Source organism: Vombatus ursinus, unplaced genomic scaffold (genome assembly GCF_900497805.2).
Source record: "Vombatus ursinus unplaced genomic scaffold, bare-nosed wombat genome assembly UNPS02009205.1, whole genome shotgun sequence".
NCBI lineage: Eukaryota > Metazoa > Chordata > Mammalia > Diprotodontia > Vombatidae > Vombatus > Vombatus ursinus.
In genome coordinates this window covers 30643574-30660724 of record NW_020948983.1, presented here as the reverse complement: position 1 = coordinate 30660724, position 17151 = coordinate 30643574, and the positions used below count along the sequence as shown (strand labels likewise).

The window sequence follows — 17151 nt, the reverse complement described above, 5'->3', positions numbered from 1 at the left end:
TGGAGAACAGCACAGCCAAGTGCCCTGTGAAGAAACGCAATTATCAAGAAAGAATCGATACAGAAACTTAAATGAGGTTCCCCAGGCTCCTCTGAATCCACGTGATCACTACAAGGAAATTGAAACTAAGATTTCAGGGTTCCTAGGTCCACGGTCAGAGATGAGTCATTTGTGATACCAGCTGCAGAAGCTAAAAAGTAGAGGGAGAGCCAGTAGTAAGTTATTTTGAGGGCTGACAGCACTTTTGGTAGCTGGCTGAGTGGGGTCCTGTCTGAAAAGATAGAGGGTGAGAGCACATTGATTTGGGTCTCCACGAAGAAGTTTGTTGTTTGTGGCTAAACTTAACTTGTGTTGATATCACCTGAGATGGAGGCCAGCCAGTATCTGTTCCTGATTTTGTCTAGCTGGTTGGGGAGGGCCCAGGATCTTCTTTCTCTCTCCCTCCCTCTCTTTCTCTCCCTCTCCCTCCCTCTCTTTCTCTCCCTCTCCCTCTCTTCTCCATCTTCTCTCTTCTCCTCTGCCCCCCTCATGCTTAGTGTAAGGAAACCGGTTGGTTTGTCAGGGTGCCAACTCCTACTGTTGCCAGGTGGCATTTGTGACAAAGGGCAGAGACTATTTAACCTGACTGCTAAGCTTCATAGAGCTTAGTTCAGAGCCAGTTCCCCTGAATAAGTCCAGGCACCACTGAACTCTAATGATGGTTTAATCAGCCAAAGAATCTCCAGTCACTGTTCCACGATCTCCCTTCTTAGAGCATCTGAGTGCCTGCTGACCATGGGGGACCATACCAGGGAGGACCAGATCATCGCCATGGACTGTGAAATGGTAGGAGTGGGACCTCTTCGGGAAAGTGGTCTGGCCCGGTGCAGTCTCGTGGACTATCATGGCTCAGTGGTGTATGACAAATACATCAAGCCAGAAGGGGTGATCACAGACTATCGTTCCCACATAAGTGGGATAAAACCTGAGCACATGCTGACAGCCATACCTTTCGCAAGTGCCAGGGAAGAGGTAAGTGAGGGGACCAGACTGGTGGGAGACTGGGCAGCTGAAAAACATCTCTTGTTCCATGGTTTTGGTAAATGGGATTTATGGACAGCAACACTGTAGTTGGAAACTAATGATGGATCACTAGAAAGTCACCAAGCACAGCTGGTTGGTGAGTTCCCACAGCAGTGGAGAAAGTCCTAGCTATATGGGAACTAGAGAGCAATCCCTGTGACTTCCCAGACCTAGAGAGGACCTTAGTAATCACAGTTCTTGAAGTTTGCAGATGAGTAAATTGGGGCACAAAGAAATAAAGTGGCTTGCGTTTTGTTGTACAGCCAGTGACTGCCAGATTTGCAACTAAGTCTTTTTCCTAGTTCTCAATCTAAAGCACTTCCCATTACAACGTGACAGTGCCTGATAGGACTGCTATTGTCATGATACTCTGGCATTCTTATCAGACAACTTTCTGTGTGCATGTCCTCACAGCCTTGGGGCAGGGCTGGAAGAGTGAATTGGTGAGGGGGTGGGGATCCATTAGGAAACACAGGATGCCATTTGTGGCCAGAGGTTGGCGTCTCCTTTAGATATGAATCAACCAAGCCTTCTGCCTCTCATATTATAGATAGTAGGAGGTAAATATTAGAATTCTACAGCAGGCCTAAGGAGCCTTCCCCCATATGATTCTCATACAGGAATAGGGGCTTAGTGGGACAGCAGAGGACCTGTCTATATTTTAGAACAATTATACGGACATCAAGGTTCTCCTCTGAACACTATCTTTAACCTGCTGGGACATTACAGATCATATTCTTCTATTGCAAATTTGTTTCCATATCTCACTGAAATGAAAGTTTTGTACTGGCCAGTCACTCATTTCCCATGATTGTCCTCAGGACCAATGATCTGGATGAAGCCAAGGTAGTTCAGCTCTTGGTTTTCTGTTTAGTGAGGTTTGGGAGAGGATAAGGAAATCATGGTTAATCAAAGTATCACAATGGGTTCCCCCTCACTGGAAGTATTCCAATGGAATCTGGATGGCTACTTGTCAATCAGTCAATTTATTGGGCACCTACTTTGTGCCAGGCACTGTGCTAGACATTGGACATACCAAAAAAAAAAAAAAGAGGCAAAAAGTCCCTGCTCTCAAGGAGCTCCCATTCTAATGGGAGAGACAATGTGCAAACAACTCTGTACCAGCAAGACAAACTGGAGATAATCAAAAGAGGGGGTATTAGAATCAAGGAGGATCAAGAAAGGCTTCCTGTAGAATGTGGGATTTTAGCTGGGACTTGAGGCAAGACAGGGAAGCCAAGAGGCAGAGATAGGGAGGGAGAGCTTTCCAGGCATAGGGGCAGCCAGCTGGAGAGAGGATTCCTGCCAGAGGATGCCTTGAGGGTCCCTTCTATTCTTAGAATCTGATCATTCCAAACTCATTTTGGCATCGAACTAAAGCAAAGGTAGACTTGGGGAGATTCCTGGCTTCTTCCAGCCTGGGCACATAATTGGGAAGCTAAGAAACAGTGAGACAGCGGTCAGCAAAAGGGAAAAGGAAGGGCAGCCAACAGGCAGAACAAATACAGGAAATGGCCCTAGTAAGACAAAGCAAGAAAAAGTACAAAGAATGAAACAAGCCCTAACCCCAAGGGGATCCAATAGCACCAGGTTGGCCCGGCGGGAGGGTTGGCTTCAGTCTGGCTAGTCAGCCTTGGGATGGTTAAAAAGGCATTAGACTCCTAGAGGTTGGGAACCCGGAGACATGGTCCTGGCTCTGTCACTAACAGTGATTTTAACCCCACTTGCTGGTGTTCTTTGTTGATGTGTCCCTTCTCCTTCCCCAGAACCTGCTCTCCCTCCGCCCTCTAGCTAGGTAGCAAATAGAATAGAGGGCCGCACCCGGAGTCAGAAAGACCTGAGTTCAAATTCAATCTCAAGGTACTTACTAGCTGTGAGACCTTGGGCAAGTGACTTCAGCTCTTTCTGCCTCGATTTCCCCAACTATAAAATGGGGTTCCTAGTAGCACCTACTTCCCAGGGTTGTTCTGAAGATCAAATGAGAAAATAACTGTAAGGTGCTTAGCACAGTGCCTGGCACATAATAGGTGCTGTCAACCATACCAGACTTTGTTCTAAGAAAAGAGACAAACAAATTAGGTTGTGTCCACATTTTCATTTCTCTCTAGCTGGCGACATGCATTGCATGGGAGTTACAGTCCAGAACTGGCTCAATTTAGAGATTGGGGTACAGAGTTACGAGCCCTTCAAAGAGTAGGTGTTCCCAAGGGGTGCCAATCAACTCTGATTGGTCAACACACTGGGAAGTGGGCTATATTAAAATGAGGGTCTTGGGGTCTGTGATTTAGGTCACTTAATCTTGGTCAAAGAGATATCAATTTCCATATCACCTGTCTTGACCATGGGGAGAAATCAATGTTCTCCCAGACCTGTCTGGGCAACACAATGAGCAGGAATAGACCTATTTAGATTACATCTTCATGTCCTTCTGAAGGACTGAATTTTGAAAGAAAGCGGAATGGAGAAGCTCTGAGTCTTCAAGATAATGATTACTAAGAAAAATCATTTTTCACATTGCTAAATAAATGCTTGTTTCCTTCCTTCCTTTCCCCTCTGCCCCAGAATATAAGCTAAAGAGTGTGTGTTCTAGGCAAGACCTTTTACATGTTAGTCTTTGTATCTCTAGGGCCACAGTACCTGGCACATAGTAGGCATTTGATAAATGCTTGTCAAAGGGATGAATAAATAAATCACTTAACTTCTTAAAAAAACAGCAGGTTGAGCCAAATAATCTCTAAGGTCCCTTTCAGTCCTATCATTCAATGACTCTTTGACCAGAAGAGGGCCTGAGAGGCCTAATTTGATTAGTGGATAAATTCTGAAGTCTTTGGAAATGATGTAGATCTAGCCTTTCTGAAAGAAAAACCCCCTGAAAGAGCAAGTGTATTGTTTTGTTAGTTGTTAATAGCAGAGACCACTCAGACCAATCAGGGCCCCAAATCCATTCCAGCAGGAACACATTGAAGTATTTCAACAAACCTAGAGAAGAAAATCCTCCCCTCTCCTCCCTGCTGCTTTCTTCAGGCTAGCTCCAAAGGCTTCTGCCATCAGATGCATTGTTGCTCTGACATTAATCAATGAGAAAAGGACTTGTGAAAGTTTGCACGGATTGACTGAGCTTGAGGTGGATCTTTTTAAAGACTTCACTTCTTTTTAATAGGAATGATTGTGTTCCTGCTGGCTGATGACATTAACCAAGTGTCAAATCACCCAGCTGCCCATGGCTCTCAGGCACTCATCTTGTCAAGCATAATTCAATTTTCAATCAAGTGCATAGTGCCCTTTCTCCATGTCCATAGTGAGCCTTGCTGGGGAAGGCTGTAATAGCTAGGAATGTAACAGTTGTCTCCATGACGAGCTAAATGGAAAGAAAGATGATCCCTCCAGTGGCACTTGCATGCATCAGATTGATGTATTTTTACAATTCTCCTTTTAAAATATTTTCGTTTTCTAGTGTTTCATTTTCCAAGCTGAGCCAGCCCCCAAGATGAAGTGCAACTTTCATTTCCTCCTATTTACATCAAAGGGGGCAAAACTCTCTTTCGAATTTAGAATCATATTTGCATTTGTGTATACATATGAGTATGTTGAATCTGGAATGAGAAGGGAACTCAGATGATCATGAGTTTAGAGCTAGAATGTGCCTTAGAGTTTATCTAATCATGGGATTGTAGATTTAGAAGTGTAAGGCACCTTAGAAACTATCTAGTCCAATCCTTTTAATTCACAGATAAGGAAACTGAGGCCCAGAAAAATTAAGTGACTTACCTAAGGTCACACAGGTACTAAGGGTCAGAGGTAGGAATGTGAATCCAGGTCTTCTGACTCCAGCAGAGTAATCATTCTTCCTATTTTAATCCCTCTATTCTACACACACACACACATACACACACACAAGCATTTTATAAATGAAGAAACTAAGGTCAAGCAAGTGACTTCCTTGAGGTTGCACAGGTAATAGGTGGCAAATTTGGGATTTGAATCTGGGTCCTGTGAATTCTAATTCAGCACTTTCCTCACCATATCACCTGGCTTCTGTTGGGTATGAGCTTCAGGGCTTTATTTACATTCCATTTTAGAGACAGGGAAACCGATGTCCAGGTCTAGGAGGCATAATCATAGCAACCTGTTATCTATCTATTCATCCATCTATCTCCATTCGTTTATCCATTTATTCATTCATCTATTCATTATTCATCCATTTATTTGTTTGTCTATCCACCCATCTATCTATTAATTCATTCATTCATTCATTTATTTGCTTATTTATTTAATCATTCTGAACCTGTGATTTTATTGGAACTCCTGCTATGGAAACTTTACTTATCTTTCTATTTATCTTTTCATTCATCTAGCCATTTATTTACTTATTTATCTATTAATCTATTTATTTATCCTGAACCTGTGATTTTATTAGAACTCTTGTCATGGAAACTTTACTTATTTATTTACTTACTTATCTTTCTATGTATCTTTTTCTTTATTTATCTGCTTATCTATTTATATATTTATTTATCCCCACCCTGTGATTTTATTAGAATTTCTGCCATGGAAACTTTACTTTTTTACTTTTCTATGTATCTATTCATGCATTCATTCATTCATTCATTTATTCATCTACTTATTTATTTATCTTGAACCTGGGATTTTATTGGAATTCCTGCCATGGAAACTTATTATTTACTTATCTATCTATTCATTCATCTATCTATCTATCTATCCCTGTGATTTTACCAGAATTCCTGCCATGAAAACTTTACCTGTTTATTTACTTATCTATCTATCCATTCATTCTTTCATTCATTCACCCACCCACCTATTTATTTATTTATCTTGAACCTGTGATTTTATCAGAATTCTTGCCATGGAAACTTTATCATCTACCTATCCATTCATTTATCTCCCTTTCCCATGATTTTATTGGAGCTCCTACCATGGAAATTCCCTGCACCAATGAAGATCAACAATTCATCTGTACCTTTTTGTATTAGAGTTGGTTGGAGATACTAAGAGGATAAGTGACTTTCCCACAGTCGTGTAGCTAGGGAGTACTTGAATCTAGATCATCTTGACTCCAAGCCTGGCCTCTCAGTAGCATATAATAGCTGACATTTATATTTTGTTGTTGTTCAGTTGTTTCAATTGTGTTCGACTCTTCATGATCCCATTTGGGGTTTTCTTGGCAAAGATACTGGAGTGGTTTGCCGTTTCCTTTTTCCAGCTCATTTTACAGATGAGGAACTGAGGCAAACAGGATTAAGTGACTTGTGTAGGGTCATAGTCAGTAAGTGACTGAGGCTAGAATTGAACTCAGAAAGATGAGTCTTCCTGACTCCAGGCTTGGCACTCTATACACTGCACCACCTATCTGCCCAACATTTATAAAGGATTTTGCAGTTGTGAAGTGCTTTCATATTTATTTTTTCATTTTAACCTCACAACACCTCTATGAAATAGAAAATCCAAGTATCATTATCCCCATTTGTTGATTAGGAAATTGAGGCACCGAGGGATTAGGTGATTTGCTTAAAGTCACACAACTCTTAAATGATTGAGCTGGAATTTGAACCCAAGCCTTCAAAATTATACAGTGCTTTTCCTACTATGTTCTACTTGTTCATGGTCTGCAGCAGAAAATAGCGCTGAGGCAATGGGCTCCTAAGAAATAGGAAGTGATTCTAGTGGCCATCAGTCCAACAGTGCATGAATGGGGTAATGGGGCAATTGCATTACCTCTAGAGTGCCTCTTCCCAGATCAGTGAGGGTGATAGGTGTTTCATCACTTAATTTCCTCTGGTATAACAACATTTTTTTTTTCAGCTAGGGACAAGAAGTGGACTTTGGGTAGAAAACAAGTGAAGGACTTGGCTTGGGTTTGCACAAGGGGGTGGGGACAACTATTAACTGCAGCAAAGTCCAGCTGACCACACCCTCCTCATGATCCTGATTTAAAGAGTCCTTAAGTACAGGCTGATATTAGTCCATTCCTGTTATAGCCTCACCCTGACTCTGTGTCTCTTACACACTCCCTTTCCCACAATGAAACCTGAACTTGCAGCATAGAGGTGCTGGGAGAAGCCTTGGCTATAAAAAGTGTCCAACAGTATATGCAACATTGCACAGACTCCTACCTCAGCAGCTAATGAGGGTGATACAGATACATAGCTTTGGAACATCAGGAAATTTCATTCTCCATTGACTCAGGAATTGTTTTGTGGATGTCAAATCACAGGTGTCATGGTGATGGCCCAAGACATTGAGGAAACAGTAATACGGAGGGGAGTGGCCATGCTGGTGGCGTTGTATATAATTTTTCAAATAATGGACTGTCTGATTCTGCTTAGATGCCCCATAACCAGGCACATGATTTTTTCCCTTGAGTCATATCCTGTCCAATGGGGCTCCTACAGTGATCGGAGAGCATGTGGTCTTTCCCCCTTTGCTTAAAGAGCTTGAAATGAGACTTTGATCTTTCATAGTTTGGGCCTGATGTGTAAGGTGATGAATGTGTCTCATGTCTCCTGGTCTAGATCTTGGAACTCCTCCGAGACAAGCTGGTGGTAGGCCACGACCTCCGCTATGACTTTAAGGCACTGAAGGAGGACATGACAAAGTACAGGATCTACGATACAGCCCAGGACAGGCTGCTTTGGGAGGCGGGAGGCCTGGGGGGCTGCCGACGTGTGGCCCTCAAGGTTCTGTGTGAGAGGGTCCTCAGGAGAAGAATTCAGGTGAGATCGGGATTGGGATTGGGTTTGGGGTGGGATGTTGTCTCTTTTTTAACAGCCTGTGTTTGGAAAAACCAAGACCACTTTAAGATCCCATTATGATGCTCAGGCACTGAATGACAGCATTCTCCATCTATTTAACCCCAGCACTATTACTAGAAGAGGGCAAATCAGGATGTTCATCTCAGTGGGTCATGTGCCTTTTGGGGCACCCATCCATCCTCATACAATGCAATGATTCAGAGACATTGCCAGACACTGGGAAAGGATCAACCAACTAGTGGTGTGGTGGTGTGAAAAAGAATACTAGAAAATGGAACAAGAAGATGCAGTCATTCTAGTCCTAGGGTCGTAGGATCCAGAACTGAGAAGGACCTTAGAGATCATATAGTCCAGGGATTCTTAATCTGGAGTCCATGAACTCCCAAGAAGTAGATTCTTTTTTTTTTTTTTTTTTAGCAAGGCATTTGGGGTTAAGTGACTTGCCCAGAGTTACACAGCTAGTGAGTATTATATGTCTGAGGCTGGATTTGAACTCAGGTCCTCCTGACTCCAGGGCTTGTGCTTTATCTACTGTGCCACCTAGCTGCTCCCCAGGAAGTAGATTTTTAACTTGGGGCCCATGGTAGGAAAAAATTATATTGTATTACATCAATTTCTAATTGAAATTTAGCATTTCTTTCAATTATTTGTTAAGTCAACCAAAAATTATTAAGTGCCCACTGTGTGCTTAGGTACTGTGCTCAGTGCTCGGGATGCAGAAAAAATGCAAAAAACGAGTCGCTGCTCTCAAGGAGCTCACAGTTGTATGGGTGAGACAATGTGCAAACAATTATGTGCAGATAAAATCTAGAAGGATGATAGGCTGAGATAATCTCAAAAGAAAGATATTAGTATCTGGGAGGATCAGGAAGGGCTTCTTGCAGAAAGTGAGATTGTTGTTGGGACTTGAAGGAAGCCAGGAGACAGTGATGAGGAGAAAAAGAATTCCAGGCATGGGAAACATCCAGTGTTGCCAAAGGGGTAAAGGATGCAAAAAAGCCGGTTAAGAACCTGGTCCTAGCTTTTGCATTAACCTCTGTCAAATCACTTACTTCACTCCTTCAGTGTGTCAGTTTTGTTTTGTTTTTTTATTTGCAAAATGGGGATAATGTAAAACTGCCTGCCTCACAAGAGCCTATTGGGCTCAAATGGAATAGAAAATATTTGAAAACACTTTTGAAAACTGCTATGTGCTCCCCAAGTATGATTCCATTTCATTTGCAAAGGATCATTATTACTATTCTTATCATTTACATATAGCCTGCTCTTAAAGCTCCTCCCTTCTTCCACTCATGATCTTTATGTTGCATGTTTGCCTAATAAGGTGGAATGGTGACAGATAGCCTTCTCTAAGTTTCCCAAAGGACCCCTATGACCAAGAGATGACATTGTTCGATCTCTTCCATTCAGCTGTTGGGTGGTGTTCAGGCTGGTGTGCATGGTTACTCTTTATGAACCTCACTTTCTCCTTCTTGGTTAAGTGTGGGTGATAAAACTCTCTGAAATTCAGAGAGAAAGAAGGAATTAGGTTTGGAAGCTTTGAGGCTCAGGCCAATGATCAGAATGTTAGTTAAACTTGGTTTCCTGCCAGCACGTGGTGACAAGACTGAGCCTTGGAGAACCATATCTGATGGACCATAGTACTATAGCTAAGAAGGAACCTAGGCATCGTCTGATACAACGCCACATTTTTAAAAAAGAAGAACTTGAAGCCCAGAGATGTTAAGTGATTTGCTCGAGCTATTAAGTAGCAGATCTAGGGTTCAAAGTCAGACCCTCTTATTCCAAATCCAATATTCAGTCCATTATACCAGGTTGCCATGATGTTTGGTGACATTTAAGCCTTACACCATTATGCCCAACTATTTGTTTTAAATTATTTCTTTAAACAGATTGCATAGAACCCATATCATATAGCATAGAATACCTACTCCAAGATTTAGAACTAGAAGGGAGGTCTATTTTAGAGATGAGGTCTATTTTAGAGATGAGGAAACTGAGGACCAAGAAAGGAAGTGACTTGGCCAAGGACACATAAGCAGTAAAGTGGCAGACTTAGGGTCTGAACCCCAGTCCCCTGACTCCAATACCATGGGACTTTGCCCCATACCAAGAAGAGCCCAGAGTAACTTGACTTCTGGAGTTGCTTCTGAGCAGCCACACTATTAACGGCATGTCTTCTATGCAGAGGAAGTGTTGAAGATGATCCTCAGCTCGAGAAATCTGGTCTCTGGGGGGAGTCCTAGGTGTGGTCAAGCCCTCTTCATTTCATGCTGAGTGCATCAGAACATCCAACCAGTAGCTGATGTCTTTTCTTGAAAAGAAAAGTCAGCACCCAAGTCAGCACCCAAGCATTGACTCATGTGGTACATGTGAATGCATAATTTGAGACTGGCATGGCAAAGATAAGTTAGAACAAAGAAAGGATTTTTATTTTAATTAAAAGCTCTGTTGGACCCAGGAAGGAGTAGTTTCTGAGGGAGTTTGAGGTAACATCTTCTCTGAGGATCTTTAGGAATAAAATGGATGCCAGTCTTGGAAACTTGTAAGTGCAGAGCTATAGAAACCCAGCTCCTAGACACCTTAAGATCATAGGATCTGGAAGCTAGAAGGGACCTTGGTTTGTCTAGTCCAGTCTTCTCAGTTCACAGGTGAGGTCCAGAGAGATTGTGATTTGCCTAAGGTAGAATTGTTGTAGAACCAAGATTCAAATCCAGATCCTTAGACTCCAAATCCAGTACTCTTTTTATTATACCATTACTGTCTTTGGGGAAGCCTAGCCAGTCTTTCAGGAATACATGAGTTGAAATTTGACCTCAGACACTTACTAGCTGTGTGACCTTGGAGAAGTCACTTAACCTTTATTTGCCTCAGTTTTCTCAACTGTAAAATGTGGATTATAATAGCACCTACCTCCCAGGGTTGTTGTGAGGATTAAATGAGATGATATTTGTAAAATGTCTAGTACAGTAGCCATTATATAAATACTAGCTATTATTATCATTATGGCTATTGATTATTATTATTTCACAGTTATGGATTATTTCCCAGATCTTTCATTACTTTTTGTATGAATTTAGACAAATTACATGATCTTTCCAATTCAGTAGACATTTATTAAGTATTTATTATGTGCTAGGCACAGATATAATTCTGCATTTCTTCAGAACAGAAATATCTGTCCCCATTTCTTGTAGCAGACCCTGAAAGGTCCCTGCAATATGTGCATTTGTGATTAGGTTGTTGTGAGATCAATTCTGGCTCACATCTCTCTCTGGCTCTTGCTGATGTGGACCCCATGACGTTGTTGCCTCTTTGCTTTCCAGACACACTGCTAGGGAAGCCAGGTCAATAAAACACCTCATTGGTTATTTTCAGCCTGAGTTGTTCCCTCTCGGTCTGGGGCTCCTTAATTAAAAAATAGCTGCCAAGCAATTGTGATCAACCAGCACGACAGCATTGAAGTGCACTCCTGGATACGTACATAGCCCCTGGTGCTCTTGCCAGGGGCCGTCTGATGGGGAGAGGAAAAGGACTTTTGCATTATTGTAATGAATTTTATGAGATTTTTTTCACAGACAGAAAAGTCTATGGACACTTCAAGTTCCTGTGAGTGCTACTATGTTACTATGTGAGTGGGGCCAATGGTAGTGGTGAAGGTGATGGTGGGTTTCAGGTTCATTGCCATTTTCCTTGGCTTTCCCTATAAGATACAGTTGCCATCTTTGCACATCCTACCAAGCTTTCCTGCTTCAGCACAGGAAGTTAAGACTCAGAATCCCTCATCCTTTTCCACCTCCCATGATGCTGACAGATCTTATCTAAATACCTCGGGGATTCCTTAGCTCTTTGGCACATGCGAGAGGCAGCTAGATCGGTGGTGCAGTGGATAAAGTGTTTGGCTTGTAATCAGGAAGACTTGAGTTTCAATACAGACTCAGATGCTTACTAGCTGTGTGATACAGGGCAAATACTTAACCTCTTTTAGCCTCAGTTTCTAAATATGAAAAAATGAGGATAGTAATAGCACATACATTGAAGGGTTATTATGATGATAACATATGTAAAACACTTTGTAAACTTTAAAGCGCCACATAAATGTAGTAGCACTACTAACATGGTGTTGAGCATCCATAGTGCTCTAGGCTTAGTAAAAACAGAGATTTGTTAACTCTATTCCTGTCACCAAGAAGGAATTCTTGGAAGAATTAGCATTTCATAGGAGATAGAGTATATGTTAGGAATAAGAAGACTACAGATGTAAGGAACTTTCTAGGAGAAGGAATTGAGAAAGAACACAATAGTGAGCAAATACTCAGATGCTAGCTGTGTGACACTGGGCAAGTCACTTAACCCTGTTTGCCTCAGTTTCCTCACCTGTAAAATGAGTTGGAGAAGGAAATGGCGAACCACTCCAGTATCATTGCCAAGAAAATCCCAAATGGGTCAGATACAACTGAAACAACTGATGAGAGAGGTAACTTTGGGGTCTCCCCATATCCCTGGTCTAGATCAGACAGCTTAGATTTTTCCTTAAGCAGAGTCCCTGCTCTACCTCCTGGGCCTTCCAAGACTCTGGTCCTCAAGGGAGCCAGGATATAGCAACTCTATGGCTTGGGGTTTAATAATTGCAACAACTCACATTCATATGTCAGTTTACAATTTATAAATCTCTCTTCATAATAGTCCCACAAGGCTGGTACTGAAAGAATTATTGTCCCCATTTTGTAGATGGGGAAAGGGGAAGGGAATAAGCATTTACATAGCGCCTATTATGTGCCAGGCATTGTACCTGTAATCATCATCATCATCAATATTATTATGCCCCCAAGACAAGGAGCATTCAATTATGCAAAGTATTTGTTACTGCAGTAACAAATAACCCAGTTTGTGTTGTATAACCAGTCTGTTGGTGTAACTTACTAGGAAAAGGTCTTTCCCAATATCTTGGGAGCTGTGGCACGTGACCTAATTACTTGTTCCTTCTTTCTTTACTTTCACAAATATCTCATTTGATCCTCACAACAGCCCTGTGAAATAGGTGCTGTTATTATCCCCATTATATAGTTGAGGAACTGAGGCAAAAAGAGGATCTCACGGCTGCTAAGTACCTGAGGCCAGATTTAAACTCAGGTCTTCCTGACTCCAGGTCCAATAACTATTCACTATGTCACCAGCTACCATAAACAGATGGGTAAACAAATTGAGTAGTCTCCTTCACCTCTCTCCTGCCCTCTCTCACTTAATGTCTTACAGCCCCAATTCCTTCTGTCTCCAAACCCAAGTCTCTTTCCACTATACCATTCTGCTATCTTGAGTGTTTCTATAACCCAAGCCCTGGCTCCAGAAAGTAGAGATGAGGATTAAGCAACCAGAGCCTTGGGTACCAAAGAGAGAGATGAAACCAGTGCCCACCTGAGTGTGGGCCCCAGTCATGGTGGACCTTTCCCAAATATCCTTGCTCTGAACCTCTTCACTCTGGTGACTAAATATCTATCTCTCTATCTTTACAGAACAGCAAATTTGGACACTCCTCTGTGGAAGATGCTGGAGCTACTATGGAACTCTATAAAAAATCCAGGACAATAAGGGCCCACTGAAAGGGGGAATGCAGGGGAGGATGGCCTAGGCACAGCTGCCCTCCAGTTCAAAGGTCCATCTGAAGAGGATGAATGGAAGCTACAATCTTTCAAGGAAACCTTCTTCCCTTTAGAAACAACATCCCCCAAAATCTTTCACTTTCTTGCTTTGTATTATGATAATAAAATGGATCTCTATTTTCTCTACTCAGATTTTATTTTTCTGCCACTATGAACTGGGATAGAGGTTGATGTTTGAAAAGGTTTATTGGTTGACACAGCCGGATGGTGCAGCTGGAGTTGCAGACAGGAACACCTGAAATTAAACCTATCCTTGGATACACACTAGCTGTGTGACCCTAAACAAGTCTCTTCAAATCTGCTTGCTTCAGTTTTCTCATCTGTAGAACGGGGATATAATAGCACTTACTTTGCAGGGTTGTTTTGAGGATAAAATGTGATAAAATCTGTAAAGTATTTTACAAACCTCAAAGCATGTTTTAAATGTCAGCTGCTATCAGCAGCAGCATCAATATTTCAATGGGCCCCAAGACAGAGAACATTTAATTGTGCAAAGTATTTGTTATTATAGTAACTAAGAACCCAGGTTGTGTTGTGAACAGTCTGTTGGTGTAACTTACTAGGAAAAGGTCTTTCCCAATATCTTGGGAGCTGTGGCATGTGACCTAATTACTTGTTCCTTCTTTCTTTGCCTTCTCCTTTTCATGTTGAGTTAGTGAGTTTGCCTTTCATAAAATACTTCTAAAAGGAAGCTGGTGACTTGCTTACTTCCTGACCTGAAAGGGAAGAAAGTTTCGGTTCTGTTGCCCCTGGGTAAACCTCTCATGAGTTTGGGTTCATATTTGTGAAGGCTTTTTTCTGGTAAGTGCATCCTACAGAGCTTGAGTCCTCATCCCCAGGTGAAATAGGATGATTCTCTAGTCAACTGGAAGCCTAGATAACCTGTTAATTCCGGGCTAACAGAAACCCAAGCACTCAACAGCATTGAATCAATAAAAACATGTAATTGTAGCAGAAAAGGAAGCATAAAATATTAGAAACATTCTCAGCACCCATTTCCCAAATGGTTATATTGTCCTGCAATCTCACATATTAGTGGGTGAGGTTTTAGATTTTCCCGTATACCTTGTTTCACAACTGGAAAACTTCTGAGTTCTCACACAGCGCCCCTCCCCCCACCCCCACCCCACCCCCGTCTCTATTTCTGTATCTTTCTCCTCTTTCTCTGTCTCCCTCTCTCTGTCTCTCATTGTCTCTGTCTCTTTCTGTCTCCCTCTCTCTTGTCTCTGTCTTTGTCTCCCTCACCTCTCTCCTGCCCTCTCTCTCTCTCTTTCTCCCCTCTACTCTCCACATCCTCCTTTCTCTTCATCCTGCTCTCTATCCCCTTCACCTCTTCACTCTAACCTCTTCTCTCCTTCTTGGCAGATGACACGAAGGTCTTCTGAAGCCTCTTTTGTGCAGGTATTTGTCTTGACCTGTTCCATAGGGTCAGCTCTATTCTGTCAGGTCTCCTAGTTTGGGGATTACATTGTAGCCCCAGCTTTATCCCTTTATCATACTGAATCTCCACATACTATTCTAATGCTTTGTAAACCTTTTGCATCTCAGGAGACTCTTGTACCATTAGGGTCTTCACATTGTGACATAATTGACTTGTGCCTAGACACATAATCCCATGGGATTTGGAATATTAAGATTTCTTCCCCCTCAATGAGTGATGCTCTCTGGGTCTGAGCATAGTGGGAAATGGAGATCTGACGACTTCTCTCTTTAGCCTTGTTTTCTAAATTCTGTATTACTTTTTGCTAGTTCTGACTTCCCCTCCACTGAGTCCCTTTGGAAATTTGCTAATTCAACTCCAGGCTGCCTCTAGTGAGATGATGAAGGGATATTCTGGGTCCCAAGTGGTCCATGGGCATGACTCACTATAGCTATTTTTAAGTTCTTTTTTTGGAGGGGCACTAAAGAAATATTTCAGAAATCTAAACACGTGGGGTTTTTTCTGGTTTAGTAAATGACAAATGAGAGTTTAGGTGAAGGAGTTTGGCACCAGAGGCAAAGAGGAAACCAATACCACCAGGTGCCTCAATCACTGCGGCAGCTAGTCCCCCTGTGGTGTTGGCTAAACCTCCACCTTCTCCTAAATATACAGATTTCGTTTGTGTAGAGGTAGACGTATATCACCATTTATACTGATGTTTTATTAAAAGAGAACTGAATTTGGGGTCAGAGGACCTAAGTTAAAATCCCAGGATGTTACTTACTTCCTGTATAGCCTTGGGTAGGTCATTTACTCTCTTAGGACCTTGGTTTCCTTATCTGTAAAATGATGAGTTGATCTTTGAAATCTATTCTAACTCGGTCTTATGATCAATGAATAATGCAGACAGGATCAACTCTGATTTGAGAGTTGAAGCCCTTTTGTTCCTAATCTATCTTTATTTCTAATGTGTTTCGTTGATGCCTTTTTTTCTTTCTATCACAGTCATTTCTGGAAAAAGACTCTCCTCCCTCTCTCTAGATCAAGCTCTTCCTTGAACATAGAAAAACAGTTAGACTTATGAACAGTGATGGCATTTGAATGCATATCCAATGTTTAATAATCCCTTGCTCTTCTGGCGTGAGAGGAAGGCATCCTTTGTCATTTGGGTTCCAGGACTATTCTTGCCAACCCTTTATTTTTATGACCCTGGTTCTTAGATGGGGTGAAGGTGAATGTTTGTGCCCTTGTTTACTCTTAACCTGTACGTAAAAGGATTTTATGGAATGCTGGATGGAAACTCTTTGGACTGCGGCAGGGGGAGAAGGGGGGAAGAGAGGAGCATTGTACTGTGCTTAGAGGCAGGAAGACCTGAGTTCAAATTTTGCCTTAAATACTAGCTTTATGACCCTGCACAAGCCTCTTATCCTCTCTCAACTTGTTCCTTCACTGATAAAATGATAAACTGATGTGCCTTCTGGCTCTAAATCTGTGATTCTCTGAACAGTAGGTGGGAGCAGATTTGGGAAGCGGAGGATCATGGAGTCTTGTATAGTATAGAGAGCTCTGGTAAAGTAGAAAAACTTTTCTGTATTTAGAGGGGAAGGGAATAAAACAAGCATTTGTTAAGCACCTACTATGTGCCAGGCACTGTGCTAAGCACTTCACAAATATTTTTCATTTGATACTTACAACAACTCTGGAATGAGGGGCCTATTATTATCCCCATTTTACAATTGAGGAATTTTACAATTGAGGAAACTGAGGTAAACAGAGTTTAAGTGACTTGCTCAGGGGTCACTTAATGTCTGAGGCTAGATTTGAATTCAGATCTTCCTGATTCCAGGGCTCTATCCACTAAACCACCTAGCTGCCTCAGGAGCCATAGGACCTTGGTTCAAATCCTGACTTGACTTTTTTTTTTAATTTTTTGGCTAGGCAGTAGAGTTAAGTGACTTGCCCACAGTCACACAGCTAGTAAGTGTTATGTGTCTGAGGTCACATTTGAACTCAGGTCCTCCTGACTCCAGGGCTGGTTCCCTACCCATTGCTTCACCTAGCCACCCCACTTACCTACTATCTGATCTGTAAAATAAGGATATAATATACACTACTTAGAGGGAATGGCACCTTCACAAACCTTACAATAAGCCAAAAAAACAAAATGAAACAAAACAAGCTGTCTTTAAGAGTGAGTGTCCGTTAAGAAACCCTATGTCTCTGACCTTATAGCCTCTGT

General features: G+C 41.9%; 1 protein-coding gene across 2 annotated transcripts; it reads left to right on the top strand.

Annotated features, from left to right (window-relative positions):
• The first annotated feature begins 24 nt into the window (after nucleotides 1–24).
• Nucleotides 25–13618, top strand: ISG20 (interferon stimulated exonuclease gene 20). 2 transcript variants are annotated; one of them, XM_027852054.1, is made up of 4 exons: nucleotides 25–215; nucleotides 753–1011; nucleotides 7593–7793; nucleotides 13346–13618. In XM_027852054.1, exons 2-4 carry the CDS (start codon nucleotides 775–777, stop codon nucleotides 13430–13432), a joined length of 525 nt encoding a protein of 174 aa, XP_027707855.1. In that variant the 5' UTR covers nucleotides 25–215; nucleotides 753–774; the 3' UTR covers nucleotides 13433–13618. The 2 variants fall into 2 exon arrangements, with proteins under 2 accessions (XP_027707855.1, XP_027707854.1); XM_027852053.1 differs by having other exon boundaries at nucleotides 197–286.
• The last annotated feature ends 3533 nt before the right edge of the window (nucleotides 13619–17151 follow it).

Coding starts and splice junctions, on each gene's coding strand:
- ISG20 (XM_027852054.1), top strand. CDS start 775: ATGGGGGACCATACCAGGGAGGACCAGATCATCGCCATGGACTGTGAA. Junction 1,012..7,592: donor TCGCAAGTGCCAGGGAAGAG/GTAAGTGAGGGG, acceptor CTCCTGGTCTAG/ATCTTGGAACTCCTCCGAGA. Junction 7,794..13,345: donor TCCTCAGGAGAAGAATTCAG/GTGAGATCGGGA, acceptor CTATCTTTACAG/AACAGCAAATTTGGACACTC.